General features: G+C 40.5%; 2 protein-coding genes across 5 annotated transcripts in view; both read right to left on the bottom strand.

Annotated features, from left to right (window-relative positions):
- Positions 1 to 7,958: 7,958 nt before the first annotated feature.
- On the bottom strand, positions 7,959 to 17,925 carry LOC101162575 (cytochrome P450 4V2). Its single transcript, XM_004065956.5, has 11 exons — positions 17,659 to 17,925; positions 17,470 to 17,582; positions 16,335 to 16,420; positions 15,795 to 15,985; positions 10,762 to 10,831; positions 10,532 to 10,658; positions 10,268 to 10,441; positions 9,820 to 9,922; positions 9,344 to 9,478; positions 8,904 to 9,083; positions 7,959 to 8,825 (listed from the first exon to the last, which is right to left on the bottom strand). Exons 1-11 carry the CDS (start codon positions 17,849 to 17,851, stop codon positions 8,647 to 8,649), a joined length of 1,551 nt encoding a protein of 516 aa, XP_004066004.2. The 5' UTR covers positions 17,852 to 17,925; the 3' UTR covers positions 7,959 to 8,646.
- Positions 17,926 to 20,668: 2,743 nt separating this feature from the next.
- The window catches only part of LOC144981247 (toll-like receptor 3), a 42,699-nt gene continuing 38,712 nt past the window's right edge, over positions 20,669 to 24,655 (bottom strand). For all 4 annotated transcript variants that reach the window (XM_078950977.1, XM_078950974.1, XM_078950962.1 and 1 more), the window contains exons 4-5: positions 22,687 to 24,545; positions 20,669 to 21,328 (exon numbers count right to left, since the gene is read on the bottom strand). In XM_078950977.1, the coding sequence (XP_078807103.1) occupies positions 21,097 to 21,328; positions 22,687 to 24,545 (2,091 nt within the window). In that variant the 3' untranslated portion in view covers positions 20,669 to 21,096. The remainder of the gene's footprint in view (positions 21,329 to 22,686; positions 24,546 to 24,655) is intronic.

The raw sequence follows: 24,655 nt of genomic DNA, 5'->3' as shown, positions 1-24,655 counted from the left end.
GTTTTAGCAGACATGTTGGTAATTGGCCACAATGAAGCCTTTTCATCTTTTGGTGCATCAAGAGTGGCGTTGAAGCACTGCCAGGCAATCTGTGAATGTGGTTGAAGTACTTTAGTGGCAGATTTAAGAGAAATTTGGCAGTTATTGAATTTACCTCCATAAAATGTGGAATTCTTTAGAGTACTCCATAAATGTAGTTTGTAAAACTGAACAGAGTTTGAGCAATACTGGTGTTTACATTGCAAATTACACAACAGCAAAGTTTTATTCTTTTACACATACATTTGTAAATGGCCCTTGACTCGTATGATTCAGATAAATTGGCTTAGTGACGAAGCTAAACTAAGTCTAGCAGATGCAGGCAGATCAGTCCTAATAGACTGCAGCACATTTGCTCAGCTTATGAACTGCTGTAAAATGTAAAGAGTATTTAAATTTATTTAAAGTTTGTCTTGGGTTTTCAAAGCACAGGCATTATTGGAATCTATAGGAGCAGTGATGATATAAGGAAAACATGTTTGTTCACTGTAAATCAGTGATGGGAAAGGCCATTTTCAGAATATCCATATTTGGAGAATAATGAAATCCTTTCATCAGGAGTTCAGAATTGAAAATGAGAAGAGTTTTTTGTGCCAGTGGTATCTTCAAGACATAAGTCTGAAAAAATCTGAATCTGATTCAAGCATCGAATATTGCTTCAACCTTGGTGAAGCATTAGCCTTGCCCCTTAATGTCACGCTTGGCTGGTAATTACACCACTCTGCTACTCTCCTCTGCCCTCAAAATGGTAATCACCCATTGCTTTAATTCAGGTCAATTTTCAATACTGCACCATCCCTTCCTCATGCAATTCATGTAATTTGTTAACTCATATTTTTTGCCAAGGGGCAAACCTGAGGGGTTCATAAAGAAGTCAGTTGTCCTTGTGAGGAGATCCTGGTAAGTTGCACAATCTGTTAGCATGACCTCTCAGCCTCCTTTTAGCATTGTCATGTAAAAGCATTGAAGTAAATTGGATCTTGTAGTCGGTAAATGGCCCAGTTTGGGTTTATCTTGAGCTACATTTCACTGACAGTTAATAGCTAAGGTTGCATGGCCATTTTGTTAGTAATTAGTGGTCATAATTATTAGCACAGTAGTGCTTACATTAGGCCAGACTACTAATTATCTTCAGTGTCACTATTTGCATAAAATACAACAGGTAAGTCAGTCTTTTCTCAGAAGTTGGGTTAAAAAGTGAGGCATCAATACGTTTATTTTATTTTTTTTCCTATTAATCAAAGATGTAATATAAAAAAAACTGATGTATTGGTTTCGAGAGATTTGCAGCCGAAACATGTTATGTTTAAGAAACTAACAGTAATTACCTAATTTTTTCCCCATTGTCATATACAGTCTACTTTCTGTATCATGTTATTTCGTTTTTCTAGAAAAATTCACTTCACTGTTTTTTTTAAATTTTCATTCATTCATCTTCTTAACCCGTCTTTTCCCTTTCGTGGTCACGGGGCTGCTGGAGCCTACCCCAGGCCACTTGCGAACAAAGGCAGGGGACATCCTGGACAGGTTGCCAGTCTGTCGTAGGGCCATAAACAACACACCCATGCACACTTACATTCACACCCTATGGACAATTTAGAGTGACCAATGAACCTATGAAGCATGTTTTTGGACAGTGGGAGGAAGCCGGGGCGCCCGGAGAAAACCCATGCATGCATGGGGAGAACATGCAAACTCCACACAGAGAGGTCCCCCATTGGTGTTCTGTTTAGGGTCCCCCAGCCGGGACTTGAACCAGGGCCCTTCTTGCTGTGAGGCAAGAGCACTAACCACTGCACCACCATGCAACCTGTTTTATTTATTTATTTATCTTTTTTTTATTTTATTTTATAAAATAAATATATATATTGCAAAAATAATATTCACCAGGAAGTACAAAGAGCACAAAAATGACCAAATCTGCTGGAACTCTGGTGAGCATAAATCAATTTGCACCCTCGCCTTTTCTCTGTACCAGGGTGTCCAAACATTTTTGCAAAGAGGCGCAGTTTTAGGGAGGTTAAACTGTGACCAACCAATTGGTCTGCATTCTTTAACCCTTATAAATACATTAAATGCAAATGAACTTTTAAATAAAAAACATTTTGCCACAGATTTAACATAATTCTGTGTTTTACTTTAGTTTGTACCCAAACTACAGGCTGATATGAAGTAAACCCTTTTCCTGGGAAGTGAAAACAATCTTGCTTGCAGGGTATCTTCCTCATGAGTTTCAGGGTGTTGAAGCTCATTCAAGTAACACAACTGAACATGCTGACTTGTTTTTATGTGATTGTTGCAAAATAGAGGAGCACAGAAAACCCATGCAACGCCAAATGAAAGTGAGATGTTTTGGTTCCAGAACAATCTAGGTGCTGTCCTGACCATTTGCAATAAGCAGTCAACTGCTTCCATGAAATGTTAGCAACATCACAGACACGAGACGCTGCTCTTTATCTTTCTAATCCCTTCTTTATCCGCCTCCTCCATCCTCATTTTTATTGCTGATGACTTCAGCTGCTTATTTACAACCACGATGGGAGCCATCAGCTCTCACTTCTCTGCCAGAAAAAGACAATCTGTTACCTCCAAACATCACAACATGTCCCTACTCCTGTTTGATAGAGAAAAACACATCAGGACTTGTTCACTTGACCCCTTCAGTGCAGTTTCCTCATAAAGCTCCAATTCCCAACTGAAGTTGAGTCCAGGCGCAAAAACAATACAAGAACAAATTTAAAAAAATCAAAATATAACGTCTAATATTGCTGTAATATTTAAATGTATTTAAAAAAAACTGATGATTGTCATTATCAAATTGTCTGGTTATAACAAGGCATTGGTTCATCCCTCCAAAACAATGCTAGTTGGTCCCAAAAAAACATTGACTTAACTTCCTTTCTTTGCAATTTTCACAATCGGAGCTTCATTTTTATCAAGAATCAGAAAAAAATCCAACACTTTTGGTTGCCTCTCGTGCCCTTGCAAAAAAAAAAGTTTTCGGCTGTGCACTTAGTCTCTCTTGGAGGTGATAATTTCTTCTTGTTGCACTGTAGTGGAAACAACTGAGTGGCTGCCGGTGTGTGAGCATTCTGGTACAGCTGTGCATTATGTAAGCGTTAACAGACAAACATGCCAACACATTTTAGGCCACATCACTCAGATGTGGTAGTCACCAGCACCGGTAAAAAAAAAGAAGAAAAAAAAGACTGAAAATATGCAAAAAAAACAAACTGACACGGTATTGAACTGTGATGTCAAAAATTCATTGGGCTTGTCGCACCTTACAAAAACAGTCATGGACCACTGAGATTCAATAAACATTTTCCGATGTATGTATACGTATTTAAAAAATATGTGCTGGGTTTTTCAAAATGAACTAAAAATCTGTTCTGTAGCTGCTTTTTGAAAATAAATCACACCTCATTTAAGTACAATTGGAAAAAATGGCCTACATTTCAAATGGTTGCTCTGGGAGATTAAAGATGATTTACTTCAAAGGAAGCGTAGAACACTTGTACATGACGCCTCAAGCAAAAAATCCTCAAAGTTGGTTGGCTGAGTTGGCACCCCACAAGTTATTGGGGTTTATTTTAATTGTTCAAGTTTACAGTCTTGGTTATATTGCTTTATTTGTGCATTGCTTTGCACTAATCCTCAACCTGAATTTGTCCTTCCCTCACATTGCTGCACACACAGCCTGATACCTCATGTGATTTCCCTTCAATCTATTTCTAGTCACCTCCTTTGAACCTCTGTCTTTTCTCACCCCCTCCGTCCCCACCCCATGCCTCCATCCTTACCAACATAATTGTGATTGTTTCTAAGGTTTCTAATGGGGGCATGCACCTGATGTGAAAATAAGAATGGGAGCTGATGGAGAGGAGCGTCGGACGAGTGGGTGGTTTAACTGTGAGCGCGCCAGTGGTGCCTGTGCATGCATGCATATGTGGGAGAGAGACTAAAAGCGACCAATAGAGTTAGCAGCGTGCTGTGGAGCTCCAGCACTGTGGTCGGTCAGATTGAGGGATACTGTCACATCCTATCCTCCTCAACAAATGTCTATGTGCTCCGTGGGCCAGCGAGGTCTACAAGACATCCAAGAGATTAGGATATAAATACTACTCGCTACACCTTCCTCTTGTGCCTTGAGGCAACTGTGGCTTCAGTCTGCAGAATCATATTGATTGTAAAGGATTGTTTGGCAAATGCGTACTGTTTGGAAAGAGAATCCTTTGCAACCTTTCAGTTTGCCTGACTGGCATAAGGGGGAGGCTGGTTTGGGATAAAAGCCAGAATATACATGTCCATGCAGATCTTCCACTGACACACAAAAAAAACATGACATTTTCAAAGGGAACATCTTATGTGCCTCCATCGAACAGCAGCTTTGATGGCTTGAACTCACATTTTGTGGTACTAGTCTGATATAGATTTTTATAGATCTGTTTCTATTTGCCGTTAAAATGTAATGAATGCACCATCCTAATGTGTGACAGCAACTATGCTGAAACTATTATTAACCCTTTTAGAGTTTTGCATTTGTTTCTCTGCCATATGATTCTCAGGAGAAGTAAGAAATCAAGAGATTTGCGCTAAAAAGTGCACACGTGCTGAAGAAGGCATCTGTCACTCCGAGTAAAGCTGTGGAGGACTGAGACCAAAACACCAGATAACATTCTGCCTCACTCACTGTCACTGACACACGCTGCTTACACCGGCTTTTGGAGACATTTAGCAACTAATACACTGCTGCCACTCTCTGGAAGTTGGCTTGAACTGCACTCTGGTGTAAAACAGTCTGCTCCATCAGGGGTGTCAGGCTCCAGGCCTTGAGGGCCACCATCCTGCTGGTCTCATCTGCTGCTGGTTACCTGGATCAGGTGTTTTCAGGCAGTAAGGAGCTTCACTGGCAGGTAAGTTGGAAAACACAAAGCACACCAGCCCTCGAGGCCTGGAGTTTGACACACCTGTGATCAGACTTTTTCACTGATCTGCGCAGGCTTCATGCATCTGGAAGCACATGGGGGGAGGGGCAAGGGAGGGTGCTCCGTTAAGCAGTTCACGTTGCCGACTTGCTTAATAAATGTTGTTGTGTGCATTGAAGTTAACTAAGGCTTTCAAATAGCATCTCTTACTTAAAGTTGTTGTTTTTTATTACCAAATTGGATGTACTGTCCTGTTTTTTGGTGTGCTTTGTTCAGAGGTTTGTAACCTGGACCGAAATGACATAAGGCTTCTTTATCTCTTCATTATAGAGCTAATGCAGAGATAAGGAAGATAAAGAAAATTGCTAAAAATCAGGACAAAAATTATAGGTTTGTGGTTCATTTGTTTTAGATAGTTAAGTTTTTCCATTTCTGTTTAGATGCTTAACATGTCAGATAACTGTAGAAATTTATGGCAAAAATGGTCATTATTAGAACAGAATTACAACTCAAATTTTTATCTTCTGCAGCACAACAAAGTTTAGATACTGTTCAGAGGCAAAGTTAAAAGGTAAGTTAAAAAAATAGGAGGAGATAAAGTATAAAGATTAACCAGAATTATGACAGAAAACACCATGTTTGACTTCTGTTTCTTGCGTTTTTAATTCAAGTAAATCTGTTGCAGGATGGTCCAATTTGACGCAAAGTGTATTTTAATTTGAAAGGAATTAGTATGTGCAGCTGTCAAAAGTAAAATAAGTTAAAATTGTTAAGCACAGATAAACAAAAATAAATTGTTTTTTTTTTTCTTTTTTCTATATGAGAAACTACATCAAATGGCTCTTTTAGTGTTAAAGGCTGCAAATCTCTGAATCTTTTTAAACAAACAGTTTATAATAACTTCACATAATCCCAGCTCAACAGAAAACATGAAGATTTTACTAGTTCAAGTGATTTTTTTTTATTTTTTTATTTTTTTTATAATGGTGAAACAAATTATGTGGGCCAAATTTTCTCGTTCAGTGTTGATTTGACTTCTTTTAGACAGTTAAAAACGGATGCAGTGGAGTGTCATTTTTTCAAAATATGTATGTTCTTGTTCATTTTTATTTATTCTGCAAAAGTTCTCAGCCATTGTTTTGTAGACATGTCTTATCTGTTAAAGCCCTTTGTAATATCTCTTTACCACAGAGACCTTTTAAATTTCTTCCTCAACAGATATTTTAAAGATTTTTTTTTAAACTTGAGAACTGCGACACTAACTGGAACAAACAATCTTTTGCCCTTTTACTGAAGAGTTTTTTCCCCCCAAATTCATATTTTCAAAAACTTTGTAAATGTGGTAAATTTTACCTTTCAGTTTTTCACAATAAAGTGCTGTTTGACCCATTTGACCCAGTTTGACTGTGACCTCCAGCTTTTGAACGAGTGTAACCTGAATTACACAATGACTTTGAACATGCTGCTCTGTTACTTTAGGTCACTTGTGTCTGGTCTAATATCAGAGCCAAAACTTTGTACAGATAAAGCCAAACAGCAATCTGATACCCTTGTACCTAGATAGTTATCAAATATTGCAACATGGCAAAAAGGGATTACTCAACAGCATTGCTGGAAAACATTTAGCCAGATCAGGAGGAAACTGTTTACACAAATCATTTTATCAAAATAAAGCTACTTTTTAAAAATCTTTTACTTCATTACTAATAATGTGTCCCCACGCCAGTTGTAGTTTTAGTTCATTTTTAGTTGTTTTTCTTGCAGAATGTCCTAAAAAGCTATTGTGAGTCACCTGCCGCCCCTCACTCTAAAGCCCCTTTATCTGTTCAATTTGTTTGAGCCATCGACAGCTGAGAGAAGTGGTTCAGCCTTATTTGCAGCACAGAAGCCTTGGCTCTTTGCAGCCATTGATTAGGAAAGCGTTCTATAATTCAAATCATAGTGTAGGAAAAGATCATCCAAGTCGTCATCAGTCAAGTCATTTTGGTGTTAGGCAATGACCCTTGCAGGCACGCCCTCTAAATCATTCTGTGACATAATGAATGGGTTCATTTGTAACTCTGTCACGCTCTCATTAGCTGTTCTCACAGTTGAGTCTCCTGACCTCATTGTGACTCGATGAGGAAAAACTTCTGCACTTCGCATTCTGACAGAAGATTCGCTGAAGGGCTGACCGCACAGCTGAATGTGGACAGCTGTTTAAACATAACCACAATGCTCTTGAAAAGACCTGAGCTTAAGCACCAGCGCTGTTGCATTTACCGCTGAACAAAAAGAAGGATTCTGGGAGAGTGACCAAAAAAATGAACTTCATTGGAGGTGAAGCATGACAAAGCCTGAAGTACATCTGCATTACATAAATATGCTATTCTGGGATTTGGAGGGTTAATGCACCAAAAATAGGACATCCTGAGCATTTTTATCAATCTTTCTCTAGTCCGAGTTCATCGCTAAATCCTCTACGCTGCACGGCTCTGCACGGTATTTTCAAAGCAGCAAGTCAGAACACACTATCAAAGGAGAGGATTTTGCTGTTTGTGTGTCACTGGTGGTTCCTGTGCCCCAAAGCTGTGAATTCACAGCTGTTAACAAGGTGCTACAAGAAAGGCCCCACTGTGTTATCAAAGTGAGTTTATGTGAAATGAACATTTTGGATGGATGGATGGATGGATGGATGGATGGATGGATGGATGGATGGATGGATGGATGGATGGATGGATGGATGGATGGATGGATGGATGGATGGATGGATGGATGGATGGAGGTAGGTAGGCTAAAAAGGGACAAACTATTTTTGTTTGATTATTTAACCCAGAAACTCAGGAAAAAAACAACACATTGGGTTACATTAAAAGACTATAACCCCAAAAAATTAGTCGTGCTCCAAAAAGTAACCCAAAAATATGAATATGAATAACTCAAGAACTGGATTGAAGAAAAAAAAACATGTGTTTCGTCTTTAATCGTTCATCAAAGAATTGAGTTTAGATCTTGAGTTTAGGGCATACACTTTATTCTCATGCAGTTTCAAAAATCAGTCATCAAGTTGTTTCATCAGGCATTAGATTGGACGGAGATTTTAGGAAAGGGGTAAAAGGTGAAGAGGGATTGCATAGTCTGCAAACAATTAACTAAAGTGTAATCGCTGAGATGTTAGTTTTTTGTTTTTTTTTTCATCTCAGAACACTGTGTAAAAGAGAGCTACAACAAAATCAAGAAAAACTCTGGTCTCGTCAGTAGGAAAGCTGTCTTGATATCAACATAGAGTCCACTTAATGGTTCAGAGCCATTGGCCTCTTCAGAAATGACCTCTGATGTGTAAATACCTCTAAGCGTATTGATTTGTTGCGTATTAAACTGTTGGTTTTCAGCTTCCGTCAGTGCAGGAGAGGATTAGCTTTTGTTGCCTGAAAGTGTGACTCATCATCAGGTAGAAAAACAACATTCATATAATTAGTGAACATTTTAATGATATGTCCAGCTTCCCCGCAGCTTGGTGACTAATTTGTGCAACTTTACTATTTATTTATTTTCAGGAGCAAGCTATTATTACGGTGGAGAAAAGGGTTTAAATTGGACCAAAAAGCTTACTATTGGTGCCATCTAGTGGCATTGGGCATCAAAGCACCTGCAGCTTTGTCCTTTTCTTGGGGTTTGCATTCCAAAAAAGATTTAGATCCTAGTTAGCTGAAGCGGGACACCCCCTCTTCTCCAGTTTAATTTCAATGCCCCTCTCTGGTCGCAGAATGAGCTCCCCCACTGGACGAAGGTCTTCTCGAACCTGACAAGCTTCAACATTGAACTTCCGCAGAATGGATGACAAGACAACCTTTTCTTCCATCAGCGCAAAACGCTGCCCTGAAAGGTGCAAAAACGACAAAGGAATGAATGCAGAAAGAATGTTGCAGATGCAATAATCCTCTCTTCTGTTCGCACCTATGCAGTTGCGGAGTCCTGCTGAGAAAGGGACGTATGCGTATGGAGGCCTTCCAGCTGCATTCTCCGGTAGAAACCGCTCTGGCCTGAATTCCTCAGGCTCCGGGAAGTACCGTGGGTCACGATGAAGAGTGTAGGTTATTATGATTGCATTTGCACCTTTGGGAACCATGAAACCATCTAAAAGTGAAAGCATAAATTACATAGTGTCACCAACAGGTCAGACGTTTGAAGACTGAAAAAGCAGCAAGTCATATTAACAGTGTCACCATTGTTTTTAACATTGTTAGAAAGTTCTGATAGCAGGAGTGAAATGATCCAGGCTCCTCTCAATTTCTGATTATTCGTGCTTTTGCAATTAAAAAAGGAAGAGGTCGCCAGATAGAGGTACCTCAACCACAAAAGAATTTAAGAGAAAAGCTTCCTTCACGAGAACTCACTGATGTGGCAGTCCTTGCCCAGCCGTCGGGCAAAGAAAGGCACAGAGGGAAACAGCCGTAACGCCTCTTTGATCACACATTCCAGGTATTTGAGCTTCTTCAGGTCCTCTGTCGTTGCTGGTCGGTCAGACGCACCTTAGCAACAAACAAAAAATCCCACTATTCAGTCTTGATGTTGCAGCCCAGATTATTTGAATAATTTTAAAACCCTCCAAAAATATAGAGGGTGTTTAAAGTTATTTATCACTGTTTTTGCCTTTGAATTTTATTATTTTAGATTTCTTTTCCCAGAAATGTTTTTTTTTTACTTACACATTCTAATTCTTCGTCGTTTTAAGACAAAAATTCACTAAAAATGGCCTACCAACACATATCATAAAAAATTCAAGCTCTTAAATTTTAAATGTATCCACAGTGAACAGGTAAAGTGATATAAAGAGGTGTAAACAGGAAGCAAGGACAGCTGTTTCTGTTACCGAACACCTCCTGCAGCTCCTCCTGAGCCTTTCTTTGAACCTCAGGGTGGGAGCCGAGCAGATGTAAAGCCCAGTTCATGGAGGCAGCTGTGGTGTCATGACCCTGCAAAATGGAGCCAGTTTAATGCCATATTTTCAAGATGGCAAATTTTCATCCTTGCAAAAACATTCACCTCTACGGAGCCCCTCATTGAAGAAGAAGAAAGAATAAAAAATCAAAGTAAAAAATTAAAATAATCTTTTTTTTTGTTTTGTTTTTTTTGCTTTGAATTATCTATTATTTTTTTTGCTTCTATTTTTTCTTCTACTTCAATGCCCTTTAGGGGCTCCGTTAAAAAAAAAAGAAAAAAAAAAACTATCTGGTGCGCACCGGTTAGGTTTTTTACTTTGATTTTTTTTTCTTCAATGTCTATTTAGGGGGTCCTAGTTTTTCTTTTGTTTCACCAACCTCAAACATAAAGGTATCCACCTCCTCCTGAATGTCCTGGTGGCTCAGCTTGTTGCCATTTTCATCTGTTGTGTTCAATAGCATGTCTAGAAAAGCTTTGCGTTTCCTTGAGCCCCTGTCAGACTCACCGTCAGATTCAGTGTGGGACAGGCTCTCTGACCTTTCGTAGATAACCTGAACATACCAAAAAAAAATGTGCAGAAATATTTATATGTATTAGATGCTAAAGATTTCAATTTAACAGTTTCAAAAGTTCCAACTTACTTTTTTAGTAAAGGAGTGGAGGATCTTGAGGGCTTTGTCGTGCTCTTTACCCTCGCCAAAGAAGTAGTAGAGAAAGTCAGGCCAAAACCAAGGTGCCCTTTGTCTTCGGCTGATAATGTCACTCATTCTGCGTTTGAAAAGAAATACTACTTGTTACTACTGCTACTTGTGTATTTTTCTTTTGAAATTCTGACAATGAATATTTTAAAAATCAAATGGGGAGAACTCACTTGTAGACACTCTTAACATACTCAGATTCAGAGTTACTCTGAGCATAGATTTTCTTGCCCATTGCTGTTTCTGAAACAAAAAAAAAAATACTTGATGCCTTTAAACCCCAGAAAAAAACATGAAACAGCAACAAAATCACTAACAGCACTTAATTTAAAATGTTTTTACTCTGAGTGTCCAGGCATAATCTAGCCACAGGGGTTGCAAGCCAGTAACTTCTGTGCCGGTCCCAAGCCCGGATAAATAGAGAGGGTTGCGTCAGGAAGGGCATCCGGCGTAAAAATTGCCAAAATAACCATGCGAATCATCCACAACACTTTAGACATACCGGATCGGTCGAGGCCCGGGTTAACAACGACCGCCACCGATGCTGTTAACCTACAGGGTGTCGGTGGAAATTTGACTACTGTTGGTGGAAGAAAGAGGGGAGGCAGAAGGGTCCGTTGCCAGAGAGAGAAGGGAAAAGGCAGGAACATAGGTTTGAGAATAGGGACTCTTAACGTTGGCACAATGACAGGGAAAGGCAGAGAGCTGGCAGACATGATGGAGAGAAGGAAGGTAGATGTACTGTGTGTGCAGGAGACAAGGTGGAAGGGCAGCAAGGCACGTAGTATTGGAGGAGGATACAAAGTTTTCTATCATGGTGTTGATAGGAAGAGAAACGGGGTAGGAGTGATTCTGAAGGGGGAGTTTGTAAACAGTGTTCTAGAGGTGAAAAGAGTCTCAGACAGGATGATGAGCCTAAAGTTAGAAATTGAAGGGGTGATGGTGAATGTAGTCAGTGGGTATGCGCCACAGGTTGGCTGTGAGTTAGAAGTGAAGGAGAGATTCTGGAGTGAGTTGGATGAGGTCATAGAGAGTTTTCCCAGAGGAGAGAGAGTTGTTATTGGAGCAGACTTTAATGGGCATGTTGGTGAGGGCAACAGAGGTGATGAGGAGGTGATGGGCAGGTTTGGTGTGAAGGAAAGGAATCTGGAGGGACAGATGGTGGTGGACTTTGCGAAGAGGATGGAAATGGCTGTAGTCAACACTTACTTCCAGAAGAGAGAGGAACATAGAGTGACATACAGAAGTGGAGGTAGGAGTACTCAGGTGGACTACATCCTATGTAGACGAGGTCATTTGAGAGAGGTTAATGACTGCAAAGTGGTGGTAGGAGAGAGTGTAGCCAGACAGCACCGCATGGTGGTGTGTAAGATGACTCTGGAGGTCAGGAAGAAGAAGAGAGGGAAAACAGAAAAGAAGACCAAGTGGTGGAAGCTACAGAATGAAGAAACTTGTGAGGAATTTAGGCAGAAGTTGAGGCAGGTCCTGGGTGGTCAGGATGAGCTTCCAGAGGACTGGGAAACTACAGCAGAGATTATCAGGGAAACAGGTAGGAAGGTGCTAGGTGTGTCATCTGGAAAGAGGAAAGACGGTAAAGAGACTTGGTGGTGGAATGAGGAAGTACAGGAATGCGTCCAGAGGAAGAGGTTGGCTTAAAGGAAGTGGGATGTAGAAAGGACTGAGGAAGGTAGACAGGAGTACAAGGAAGCGCAGCGTAGAGTGAAAAGAGAGGTGGCAAAGGCCAAACAGAAAGCTTACGATGAGCTATATGACAGGTTAGACACAAAGGAAGGAGAGAAGGACTTGTACAGGCTAGCCAGACAGAGAGACAGAGATGGGAAGGACGTGCAACAGATAAGGGTGATTAAGGACAGAGATGGAAAGGTGCTAACAACCCAAGAGAGTGTACAGAAAAGATGGAAGGAGTATTTTGAGGAGCTGATGAACGAGGAAAATGACAGGGAAAGAAGGGAGGAAGATGTGGTTGTTGTGGAGCAGGAAGTAGCAGAGATTGGAAAGGATGAGGTTAGGAAGGCTCTGAAAAGGATGAAGAGCGGAAAGGCCGTTGGTCCTGATGACGTACCTGTGGAGGTATGGAAGTGCTTAGGAGAGACAGCAGTGGAATTTCTAACAAGGTTGTTCAATAGGATTTTAGAGAGTGAGAAGATGCCTGAGGAATGGAGGAGAAGCGTTCTGGTTCCGATCTTTAAGAACAAGGGTGACATGCAAAACTGCAGCAACTATAGAGGAATAAAGTTGATGAGCCACACAATGAAGCTGTGGGAAAGAGTAGTGGAAGCCAGGCTTAGGAAAAAGGTGGAGATTTGTGAGCAGCAGTATGGTTTCATGCCCCGTAAGAGCACCACTGATGCCATTTTTGCTTTGAAAATGTTGATGGAAAAGTACAGAGAAGGTCAGAAGGAGCTGCATTGTGTGTTCGTAGATTTAGAGAAGGCGTATGACAGGGTGCCGAGGGAGGAGCTGTGGTACTGTATGAGGTCGTCTGGAGTGGCAGAGAAGTATGTCAGAGTAGTTCAGGACATGTATGAGAGAAGTATGACGGTGGTGAGATGTGCTGTAGGTCAGACAGAGGAGTTCAAGGTGGAGGTGGGACTACACCAAGGATCAGCTTTGAGTCCTTTTTTGTTTGCTATGCTGATGGACAGGCTGACAGACGAGGTAAGACAGGAATCTCCCTGGACAATGATGTTTGCGGATGACATTGTAATTTGCAGTGAGAGTAGAGAGCAGGTGGAGGAACAGCTAGAGAGGTGGAGGTTTGCTCTGGAAAGAAGAGGTATGAAGGTCAGTCGTAGTAAGACAGAATACATGTGTCTGAACGAGAGGGATCAAGGTAGAAGCGTTAGGTTACAGGGGGCTGAGGTGAAGAAGGTGCAGGAGTTTAAGTACTTGGGGTCAACAGTTCAGTGTGATGGGGATTGTGGAAAAGAGGTGAAGAGGCGAGTGCAGGCAGGTTGGAGCGGTTGGAGGAAAGTGTCAGGAGTGTTGTGTGACAGAAGAGTGCCAGCAAGACTCAAAGGAAAGGTGTACAAGACAGTGGTGAGACCAGCTCTGCTCTATGGGTTAGAGACGGTAGCAGTGAGACAGAGACAAGAGGCTGAGATGGAGGTAGCAGAAATGAAGATGTTGAGGTTCTCCTTAGGAGTGACCAGGTTAGACAGGATAAGGAACGAGTACATCAGAGGGACGGCTCATGTTGCCTGTGTTAGCGACAAAGTCAGAGAAGCCAGACTGAGATGGTTTGGACATGTTCAGAGGAGGGATAGTGGATATATTGGTAGAAGGATGTTGGAGATGGAGCTGCCTGGCAGGAGGGCAAGAGGACGGCCACAGAGGAGATATATGGATGTCTTAACAGAGGACATGAAGTTGGCTAACGTTAGGGTAGAAGATGTTCATGATAGAGTGAGGTGTAAAAGGATGATTCGCTGTGGCGACCCCTGATGGGAAAAGCCGAAAGAGAAAGAAGAAGACTCTGAGTGTCCAGGCATAAGCATTTTATCATATTTTCTTTCTTTTCTTTAACTTGTCTTGTTCAACATCTGAGCAAACATATAAGAGCTAAAGGGCTCTTCTTGTGTTGGACATTTTACAGTTACAATAGTGGGTTATGAGTCTTCTGACACACAAGGTGTTTAATTTGCATAAACCCCTTTTGTATTTTTTATTTATTCATTTTTTTACAAAGGGAAGAAAGGGGGAGAAAATCTGTGAAAATAAAAAAAGGAAAAGAAACAAGGACGGGGTGACAGAAACAAAAGAGAGAGAGGGAGAAAGTGGGAGGATAAAAGTGCCAACCTGCCATAAATTGACATGGTTATGGTTTTGTGCTTCACAACCTTTTAGCACCTTTTCCCGAACATCTTAGAGTTTCATTATCCAAAATAAACAGGTTTACTTCATCTGTTTTCAGATCTCTATTTTGTTCTGTTCAGACTCATTTGTGGAAATTCTTTATTGTATCAATGAATCTTGACTAGGAATCGTGAACTGTTGGAACATTTGCCAGATTTGTGAAGCATGCCTATGCAGGGAACACCTATGAAAAAAGAACCAAATCTACTGCTAAATATTGTCTTTGCTCTTCCCTCTTGCTTCAAGCTTTTTGTAGTTGCATGAGTTTGCTGAACCTGGAAGCAAGATCTGGGGTCAGCAGGTGTCTGCTACATGAATGCCATGTTTGATTGGTCTGGGTGTTCAACAGAACAACTTCAAGCTGGTGTAAATTTTTTGTGACACCTAAACGCCAATCTTGAAAAACGTGTTTGGCCCATCGTGTTGACACTGGATAGGTAGGGAAGGGCTACTTCTTCTTTTTCGACTGTATCCAAGCGCATGTCTGCCCCCTGCAGCTGCAAGAGGCTTGGTGCGAAACGTCAAAGCTGTACAAATCTGGCAAATCTGGCTTCAGGCTTTTTCTTTCAGAGCTCTGTTCTGATAAATGAAAGAACTGATGTCACATAATTCTGTCCAGGCACAAACTGAGCACTCCCCTGAATTAATGTGGACGTAATCCATTCCCCATTACAAAATCCAAGTGGCTGATTGCTCAAAGTTCGACCTGATTTTACTTTCAACACGAGTTCAATGGCTGCGCATTTTGTACATAGAGCCCGGAAACGGTCCTAAACATGTGAGCGGCAGAGCTTTGAACATAGAAGCCCGAAACGCCTATTTTCCCACGTTTACATAGACTTCCCATGGAAGGTTGTCACTTGAACCCCTGCTGTGTGAACATAGCTTAAGACTGCCAAGAATCATGTCCTTCGGATTTTTATTTTTAAATTCTGTCGCTCCACCTATTATTATTTTTACATTACTGTGACGACATCACAGCGAGAAGGCCCTGGTTCAAATCCCACAATGGGACCACGCGTGGGTTCTTCTCTGGGCACTCCGGCTTCCTCCCACTGTCCAAAACCCTGCTTCATAAGTTAATCGCTGTCTCTGAATTGCTGCTGGATGTGCATGTGTGTAGGAGTGATTGTGTGCCATTCAACAGACTGATGACCTGTACAGGCTGCTCTTGCCTAACAGTAACTACGACAGGCTTTAGCATCCCCATGACCCCAATACAGTGAGTTAAGAAAATGGATGAATAAATGTCAATGTGTATGCATGAACAGTCTTGTTTCAAGCAAATGGCACTATTACGCAACTCTAAGGTACATCTACATGTACTTACCACAGATAATATCAAGAGCACAGAGAGTGACGTGACTGAAGCAGTTAAATTGACCTTTTCCTGCCAACTTGTCCAGCTTTTCCACCAAAAGTTCTGCTTGCTCGTTCATCACCTCCAGGAAGTCCGTCAGGATGGAAAAGTGGAAGGTCGGGGTCAGTATCCTCCTGCGCTGCTTCCACTTTTTCCCTGTGCTAATCAAAGAAATTCAGAAGGCTTAGACATGGGATTCTATAGTTCAAACCGCTGTTATCTAAGCTTCAGGTCTGAGTGCACAACGTTAAGGGATTTGAAGCTTCATTTGCTGAGATTTGTCTTTTTAAAGGTAGCTTACAAATATTTTTTTAATCTAAAACAAATACTGATCCATTAATTTCTCCCTTTGTCCACTCATTTTCTCAAGTACAAAAAGAAAACAAAGAGTTCATGACTTGGCAGACTTAATATCAATGCTTACTTTCTTAATACCAAAGCAATGCTTCTTTCATAAATGCAAACTATTGCAAAAAATTAAACATTTGAGAGCATCTTCATTTAAATTACCTGGTTAGCAAACCAGTTCCAAGCCAAGGATGAAGAAACGTGTACGCAAAAGACTTGTCCAGGTGAACAGGGTTACTGAGAACCTTCTACAAAACAGAGAACACATAGTTTTACTGGCTGGTCGTGGCAAAACAAACTTTGCATTACCCACTTTATAAACATGTCCTGTTCACTTTGAATGAGGGACTAATGATGTGGTTCCAAATTGGATCTAAGGTGTTTTTCTTGATTTAACATTGACAGTCTTTTAACTTCCAATGAATACCGTCCCACATCACGGAAAAACATAATTTCGTGCACCACAAGCATCCATGTAGATTTAATAATAATAATATTGGACTGAATTTATCTGTGCTTCTCCAGATGCTCAAAGCACTTACAATGGACTGTATGTCCATGATTCATTCACTCCTCATTCATATTGGTGATGGTGAGCTACTGATGTAGCTACAGCTTCCCTAGGACAGACTGTGGCTGTGAGGCAGGCTGACGGGGGTGTGGCTGCCAGAACGCACCTACGACCCCCATCATACGCATTTGCACACCAGTGGAGCCACGCTGGAGGCAGGGAGGGTGAGGTGTCTTGCCCAAAGAGACCACAGCGGTTGACTGGGGGTCGAGCCGCCAACGCTTCAATCAATTGCCAACCTGCTCAACTGCCTGAGCTACACCTGCCCCTTATGCCTGGAGCAATGCATTAGACATGCATAAAATGTATACAAAATAATAATAAATATATAAAATGTATGCATAAACACGATTTATGTACAAATTTTATTGTAACCCTTAAAAAATAAAAATAAAACCTAAATGGTCCTGAAATAACTTGGGACGGTAAAAATCAGGCATAATAATAATTATATTGTAGTTCAAAAACAGGCTTGATAAAATCCCTGAACAAAAGTGACACTACCCATTGAAAGGACTGAACACAACTGGACCATAGGGACATGAGTTCCCTCTAATTAGCATCTGAGTTACGACATTGTGAATCATAATTTCTTCTGGGGATATAAAACCATGATAACAAACAAAGCCACTAAACATCAATCCGCACAACATCCTTTATTGTGTTATGGCAGTGACACAAATTATGTGAGAGTAAGGAACAGGTGTCAAGGCTACCAGTACATACCTCTACCGTTTCTGAATGAAAGAGAACCACAAATGGAATTGGTCCAAGCCAAATTTTAAACAGTGGTTCATCTCTGAAGGTATCGCAAAACTCCAAAATTTGATTGAAGAACTCTGGAACAGGATGCAGTAAAATGGTCAAACAGCATCAAAAATAGAATTTTGACTCACACTGAACCCGCTGCCTCACCCCCTGCGTTTGCTTTAAAATACAGAGAATTCCCAATGATCGGATAGGTTTTCTCCAATCCAGGAATGGGCTTCATCTCGAACCATTTCTGCAGGTGGTCGCTCAGCAGCTTGTAGGTGATGTATGTCAAAGCAGCAATGAAGATGCTTACTCCAACAAAGGATAAACTGTAGCCTCCAAGTAAAAGTGACATGGCTTTTGCTAGTGTGAGTGCAGAGTTACTGAGACTCCTATCAATGAGCAGGAACTTGCATGTCCACAGCAGTAAAGGCTCCTCCCCTTTTGCTGCCAAACAAGATAAAGTCCAGTAGGTTGAAGGCAAATACGATGACTTCAGAAATATAAGAAGCAAGTGTTTTAGATTACGCCAAAAGAACCAAATAGATCATGCAAAAATGATAGCCAGCACTGTTAGTTTTATTTATCAAATTTATGTAAGTTGATAATCATTAACCACCAGCCTCTGAGGCTAAACGTCTCTAATAATAACCTTTACTCTTATTGCTGTCTCTTTCTATGCAAAAACATCACTATACTGTTGCGTGTCAAACCTAGCTGGTTAATAAATGATAACCTTATCTTGGTGCCATTTATCTTTTTAGATGAAAATATCTTTGTAAGTAAGCTACAATATTTGTTGATATGGGAATAAGGTCACTATTTGTAAGACTTGATAAGCATGTTTTTATTGGTCATTACAGTATATGACCTGTTTTGCTGCAGAAGAAACAGGCATACTGCTGTTCTTTATAACTCACAACCACAAGAAAGAAAGCATGGAGAAGCATTGCATATATTTTATATGTCTGTGGAAGGAGGTGTGTATTTGCTGTGCCATCATATTTTGATATTAGGAACTATTAACTGTCTATAAACCTGTAAATTAATGGGTAAAAAATCAAAAATTAAAGTGCTGATACTAGTTTAACGTTGACTTTCTTTGCCTGAATTACAAGGGAAAGCATACAGCGGTCCACTTTTTCACCATTGTTTTTCACAAATTCAGATTCTGGCAAAAATGTCAAGTTTTTCTGAAAATGTATGACAGAAAATACACAAGTAATGGTAAAAACCCTGTTTGATCATCTGCTGGTAACTGCCACCTTAAAATTATCATAAAGTTACATTAATTTAATGTAAAACATTTGTAATGCAACTGCTTATTATTGAGAAAAAGGCCACCACACAAGATCTGACTTCACAATGCCAAATCAACATATTCTGCAACTTCTAGTCCTCCCCCCCACACACACACATGCGAGAACCCTTTAGTTTAACCCCCACTGAGACCAACATAGCACCTTCTCTGACTGTAACAACTAGTCGGGGGAGACAGCCAGAAAACATAATCACAACAGAGATTTAGATCCTGATGGCTCAGGATTTATAAAGTCTCTTGCTTCTCAGCTGTAGTGTCTTGCAATACACATTCAGTTTGTATGTGATGGAAACAAAAAGTACCGGTGCCATAGAAAACATTCTGTGCAGTACTATTACCAAACAAGGATACCCCGTCTGATTTGATCTGTAAGGCTATTGAAGGTGTTGGAGCAACTAGTTATGTAGCACCTCAAACCTCTGGTTAAATTTGCTTTGGGTGTGGCACAAGTTGCATACCTGTCTCAAATCAGAGCTGATAAAACAATCATATACCTCATGCACTCAGTTTTAGATGGATGTAATGCCAAAGGACAATATTTTTTTATATTTCCACTGCACTTAGCACGATACAAGTACTTCCACTAATTGAGAAAATCTACATGATGGGAGTGAACAAATCTGTTGTGTCTTATCAAATGGGGAGTTTACTGTCTGACATGGAGCACATCTGGGGACTGCCCCTTCTCCATATCATAAAGGAACTCATGGTGACATCAGTGTAACAGAAAAAAACACGTGAAATGTGATCTGTGGTCCACTTGGTCTGCAACTCCAAGTCCTCCCACCTACAGACATTTTGTAGTTGACGATGCAGTGTTGGGCCGCTTGAGAGACAAACAGGAGATAGAGAACAAAGGGCTTTCAAAGCACTTTGCAGGGTGAACACTATATCCATTTAAACACCATAAAAAGGCCTATGTTGTGGATTTCAGGAAGAGAAAGCCTCAAATTAAACCCATTAATGTCATAGATCTAGATTAATGGATTGTGGATGGATAAGATTGTTAACCACAACAAATACTTGGGAAAATGCTTGATTAATAGACTTAACTGGGCATCTAACACCAATGGTGTCACCAAAATAGGGCTGAGGGAGCTTCATTTCCTGAGAAAGTTCAGATCATTTGTTGTAAGCAGCAAAATGCTTGCGCTGTTCTGTCAGTCTGTGGTGGCCACTGCATTGTACAGTGCTGCAGTCTCCTGATGTACCATTAATGCCAGGAATCCAAACAAGATTATCCTTGAGACAGAACAAATAATTATACATCGGCTGGACAGACTGGAAATGGTGAAGAACAAAATAGCATTGAACAAACTCCAAACAATCATGGTAAATCCATCACATCCACTAAATGTCTCTGTACAGAAGCAGCAACTCCAGTGCCACAAAGAGATTTAGGAGATCATTGTTACGGTTTGTTATTAGACTGTACAAGACTCACCTTTAGGTATTGGTAATCTGTAGAACTATACTGAAAATGGGACTGTCACAATGAAAACATTTTACCACAAGTGTCTGTTATTACAGTTTGTGCATCTGTATTGCATGATAATAATGTGCACATACACATCTGTATTGGATTTTGATTTCTGCTGATGTGCAATACTTTGCTCTCTTTCTTTTTTTTACTGCTTTTTCTTCGTACTGTTTGTTGCTTGTCATACAAGAACTTTACTCTCAGCCAGGATTAATAAAGTCCATTCGATTGTTTTCAAAATTATTCAGGAAATTCCATTTCTCAATGAATACAAAACAATAGGGAATAGAGAAATACAATACTTTACACTGCAAAAAGTCAAATCTTTACTGGTAATGTCTTCATTTACAACCCTCCAACAATTTCTTTAATATTGTATAATTGACTTTAATGGTTTGAATTCAGGAATTACAGAAAGGGACAGAATTTCAAAGCAAAGAAACCCAGCAACATTCATTTATTACAAAATGTATCAAAATACAAAATATCCAACTGTTTATTTAGTACATGCAATCACTCACACACAGACATGCACGCAATGTTTAAATGAATAATCTGAAGATTGAGCTTGTATTTCTCAAACAAAATTATGATTTTGTTGAAATATTTATGATGCATTTTATGTCTTTCTATAAGAAACATGTAAATAAGATTCTTTTTTTTAAATAAGCTGCACATTTTTTAGGAGAGTACTCACACACAGACCAAAACACCCTCCTAGGTAACTCCATGAGAAAATCAGTTAAACAGAAGCAATGGTAATGATGTAAAATAATATGAAACCTTTCATGATGCACAGTCAGTCTTGCAGTCGATTTGTCATGCCAAGTGCAATAAGCAGCTTCTGATGAAAGGCAGGAACTCTCTCCCTCTGAACAGGCCACTCAAGAATGCAACGGGGACGCAACATGCCCCTGCGGAGGAATAGTGAGCGGGACAGTTTGTAGTCGTTGACGTCTTGCAAGAAGACCAAAACAACTGAGTCTCTGCTTGCTTCGATGACCTGGTGAAGGGCATGATGGACCTTGAATCTGAATGAGGAAAGAAAAAGATTTAGGAATAAAAAATAATGTTTGTTTTAACCCTTTGACAACGCCACCAAGAAAAAGAAATCAGTACTTTTTTCCTTACTGTCTTAGGTGAATAAGCCACATTGTCAATATTTTCAAAAATATGTTTTCACAAGTCCATCCAAATCCTGCCTGTGATAATATCAACAAGTTAAGACTCGGCCCCCGTAAGAATATCTTTTGGGGTCACAAAATCTGACTGCAGTACTTTACAAAACCTAGGGGTGGCACAGCAATGCAGTTTGACCTGACAGTGACATACTAAAAGTAAAAAAAAAAGTTAATATTGTTTACAAGCCCAAAAGTTTCAGTCTCATGGCCTACTCATAGATGTGGGTCCAGATCTACATCTCTGATATACGGGGAGGCAAAAAAAAGTATTTAGTCAGCCACTAATTATGCAAGCTGTCCCACTGAAAAAGATACAGGTACTTTCAACTGTGAGAGACAGAAAGGGGAGGGGGGGGGGGGGGTCCAAGAAATCACATTGTGTGAAATTTAATGAAATAATTGATACATTTTTGCTCACTTACAAACTGAACTTGCCATGTGTAGAGGAGAAAAAAATTGGTAGCATTCAAAGAGAATACTTAGTGTGAAAGGTGGGGTTGGTAGCATCATGCACTGGGGCTGTTTTTCTGCAAAGGGACCAGCATGATTAATCTGTGTAAAGGAAAGAATAAATGGGGGGGATTTTGAGTAAAAAGTTTCTTTCAGCAGCAAGCGCACCCAAGATGAAATATTGCTGCATTTTTCAGCATGAAAATAAACAAACACATCACTCGGGCAATAGAGGAGTGTCTTTGTAAGATGCATTTCAAGGTCCTGAAGTGACCTAGCCAGTCTCCAGATCTTCACCCCAATGAAAATATTTGGAGGGAATAGTTGTCCATGTTGCTCAGCAACAGCCCCAGAACAGCACTGCTCCAGAGAAGATCTACAAGGAAGAGTGGGCCAAAATAGAAGCTACAGAGCCTGAAAATGTTGTAAAGACTTGCAGAAAATATTAGAGCTCTGTCATTCCCAACAAAGGATGTAAAACAAAGTATTGAGATAAACTTTTGTTACTATTTAAATTTCACCATATTTGTCTCCCATAGTTGAGGTATACTTATGATGAAAAACTACAAGCCTCTTTCATCTTTTAAGTCCACAAGTGGTGGCTGACCAAATTCTTTGGTAGAGAGAATGTGTTGAATAACTTACATTCCCCCATTAAGCAATTATTTATAAAATTGTTGCTGACATCACCTTTAACCAGATCTAAGTCTGTTATTTAAAAAAAAGAAAGTGTGTGTATGTGTGTGTGGTTGACATACCTTCTACACCAAGGATCTTTGAGAAGACTTTCTGTCACCACAAACAGAATTTTTCTGGACTTTCTCATATTTTCCATAATAGATTCCAAATAGAACATTCCTGGGATTGAATCTCGCTCCTCCCAACAAAACCTGTATTTTGCAGACTCCAAAGGGGTCATTTGTTTTGTCACCCAGCCAGCATCCTCCTCAGCATGTATAATGTAGGCATCATACTCAAAGCCATTGGCCTCTTCCGCTGTGGCGTCACTAAATCCTAAAGTACGATTGATCAAAACGTTCCAGTAAAACTGAATCCTCCAGCCTTGAAAGCGAACCAGGAGTGCGCTGACCATCATGATTAAAACTGCTGTGCTGCTCAGCATGTATAGAGCCTGAAATGGGGTTTTATCTTTGCACGACATGGGGTCAAAATCCATGATGGAGCGGTTAAAATACATTAAAGGAGTGTTGCATTTGTAGTTGTCTTTCAGACCGGGCACACTGGTTCCATTAGTGTTGTTCAACCTGGTCACAAACCAAAGGATACCCTCACAGGTGCAGTCAAAGGGGTTTTTGTCCATCCAAAGCACGCTGAGGTTGCTCATGGGAGTCTGGAACACTTCCGGCCTAACATTTGTGATCAGGTTCTTTGCTAAAGTCAACACACGAAGAGACTTCAGATCATCAAAAACTGGGTTCTTGAGATTGTTTAGGAGGTTGTTACTGAGGGTTAGCACACTAAGTGACGTCAAACCTTGAAGAGCCCCCACTGGAATCTCATCCAATCCATTGTAATCCATTTGCAGGGTTTCTAACTTGTGTGTGTCCTTCAAAAACAACACAGGGCCACCTAGGTTAGCCATCTTCCACAACCGGGCTAGGTTGTTGTGTTGGAGTTTCAGCACCTTCAGGTCCGTAAGCCCCTTCAGTAAGTTCGTCCTGATGTTAGCAATGTTGTTGTTGCTGAGATCCAGGACAGTGAGGTTAGTCAGGGGCCATAATGGAGAAGGATCCTTATTTAGGGCTTCTGCTTTAAGGCTCTTACCCAAAGTCAGGACTCTGACACAAGATACATTCACAAATGACGAGGAGGTCAGGTTAATGGATTGGATGTTGTTGCTCAGGTGAATTTCCTGTATCTGAGAAAGACCTTCAAACTCCCTGCCTGTTAGAGTCTGCTTGATAAAATTGAAATCAAGGATGAGAACAACAAGACTGCTCAGAGCAGAGAAGCTCCCCGGTTGGAGCTCAGTCAGAGCGTTTCCCGCCAAGTTCAGCTTCTTGAGAGGTGAATCTTTAAGTGAGACAAAGGTCTTGTTGGTGAGTCCTCTCTGTGGGGTCTGCGTGTAGCTGCTCCAACTCAAATCTAGCTCTGTGAGACTTGTCAGGCCGGTAAAGGTTTTCTCTGTGATTTTTAAAAAGGCAGTATGATCCAACATCAAACTTTTCAGGTTGTTTAAGGATTGGAAAGCGTAATCTTCAATGACAGCAGGAGATGTATGTTTTTTCCCCAACGCGCTCGTCAGCTGCAGTTTCTTCAACGTTTTAAGTCCCTGAAATGTTCCTCTGGTCAAGCGCCTTAAGTTGTTGTCTGACAAAATTAGGGATTGGAGTTTAGGAAGCCACTGAAATGAGCCGTCTTCGATATTGGTCATTCCATTCGCAGACAGATCCAAATAGGTAAGATTTGTTTTCTGCAGTTCGGCAAATGTCAGGTTTCCGAGTGCAACCAGCTTCATCCTCTGCAGAGACAGACTGTCTATGGCAGTCGCTGACAGCGCTGACAGCAGTTTGGACATTGCCTGAGAGCTCATATCGCTCCCATCCAAGATTAAAGTACGCAGACCTGAAATTGGCTGAAAGCATCTACTCTCAACCTAAAATTAAAAAACAAAACAAAAAAACAATGAGACAAAAAGGAGAAACAAAACAACCAAAGGGCAAGATGCTGCAAGTGATATTCTTAAAACCTCTTTTCACTTCCTGT

Source organism: Oryzias latipes, chromosome 1 (assembly GCF_053564925.1).
Source record: "Oryzias latipes strain Hd-rR chromosome 1, Olatipes_Hd-rR_3.1".
Classification (NCBI taxonomy): domain Eukaryota; kingdom Metazoa; phylum Chordata; class Actinopteri; order Beloniformes; family Adrianichthyidae; genus Oryzias; species Oryzias latipes.
This window is presented reverse-complemented; position numbering and strand designations above follow the sequence as displayed.

Coding starts and splice junctions, on each gene's coding strand:
- LOC101162575 (XM_004065956.5), bottom strand. CDS start 17,851: ATGTCACTTTTACTTGGAGGCTACAGTTTATCCTTTGTTGGAGTAAGC. Junction 15,986..16,334: donor GGAACTGGTTTGCTAACCAG/GTAATTTAAATG, acceptor TTCTTTGATTAG/CACAGGGAAAAAGTGGAAGC. Junction 10,832..15,794: donor TGCTCTTGATATTATCTGTG/GTAAGTACATGT, acceptor TTTTTGTTTCAG/AAACAGCAATGGGCAAGAAA.